This window comes from Antrostomus carolinensis, unplaced genomic scaffold (assembly GCF_000700745.2).
Source record: "Antrostomus carolinensis isolate BGI_N321 unplaced genomic scaffold, ASM70074v2 C12916036, whole genome shotgun sequence".
NCBI classification, from domain to species: Eukaryota; Metazoa; Chordata; class Aves; order Caprimulgiformes; family Caprimulgidae; genus Antrostomus; species Antrostomus carolinensis.
Window position 1 is genome coordinate 1 of NW_010351969.1, and position 682 is coordinate 682.

The window sequence follows — 682 nt, forward strand, 5'->3', positions numbered from 1 at the left end:
AAATGACAATTAAAAAAATAAAAAATTAAAAATAAAGTCAAAAAAAGAAAATAAAAAAGTGAAAAATTAAAAATAAAGTAAAAACCCCCCTTTTTGCAGGTTGGGAGAGGATCTTTTTTCTCTGCAGACAGATGTTCACACCCACCCGTGTCTCCCTTGTGTTTCCCAGGTGACCTCTCCCTGGATCCCGACACCGCCAACCCCTACCTGGTGCTGTCAGAGGACAAGCGGAGCGTGCGGCTCCGCAGTTCCCCCCAGGAGCTGCCTCCCAACCCCAAGAGATTCGATTATTCCTTCTGCGTCCTGGCGGCCGAGGGTTTCCTGACTGGGAGGCATTACTGGGAGGTGGAGGTGGGCGATGGGGAGAGCTGGGTGTTGGGAGCAGCTCGAGAATCCGTCCGCAGGAAGGAAAAAATCGATTTTGCCCCAGAAGAAGGAATTTGGGCCATTGGCTTAAATTGGAAAGGGAAAAATTGGGATCAATATCAAGCTTTTACTTCACCCGAAACACCTTTATCCCTTTGTGAAAGACCCAGGAAAATCGGGGTGTACCTGGATTACGAGGGGGGGTGGGTGGCGTTTTACAACGCCGAGAACATGGCGCCCATCTTCACCTTCACCGCCGCCTTCACCGAGAGGATTTTCCCCTTTTTCTGGCTTTTTTACGTCGGTTCTTCCCTTT

General features: G+C 49.1%; 1 protein-coding gene across 1 annotated transcript; it reads left to right on the plus strand.

Annotated features, from left to right (window-relative positions):
- Positions 1-169: 169 nt before the first annotated feature.
- On the plus strand, positions 170-678 carry LOC104518209 (E3 ubiquitin-protein ligase TRIM39; the record flags this gene model as incomplete). Its single annotated transcript, XM_010176566.2, has 1 exon — positions 170-678. A coding segment is annotated over one exon (509 nt), but the record flags the coding sequence as incomplete, so codon positions are not given.
- Between the last annotated feature and the right edge of the window lie 4 nt (positions 679-682).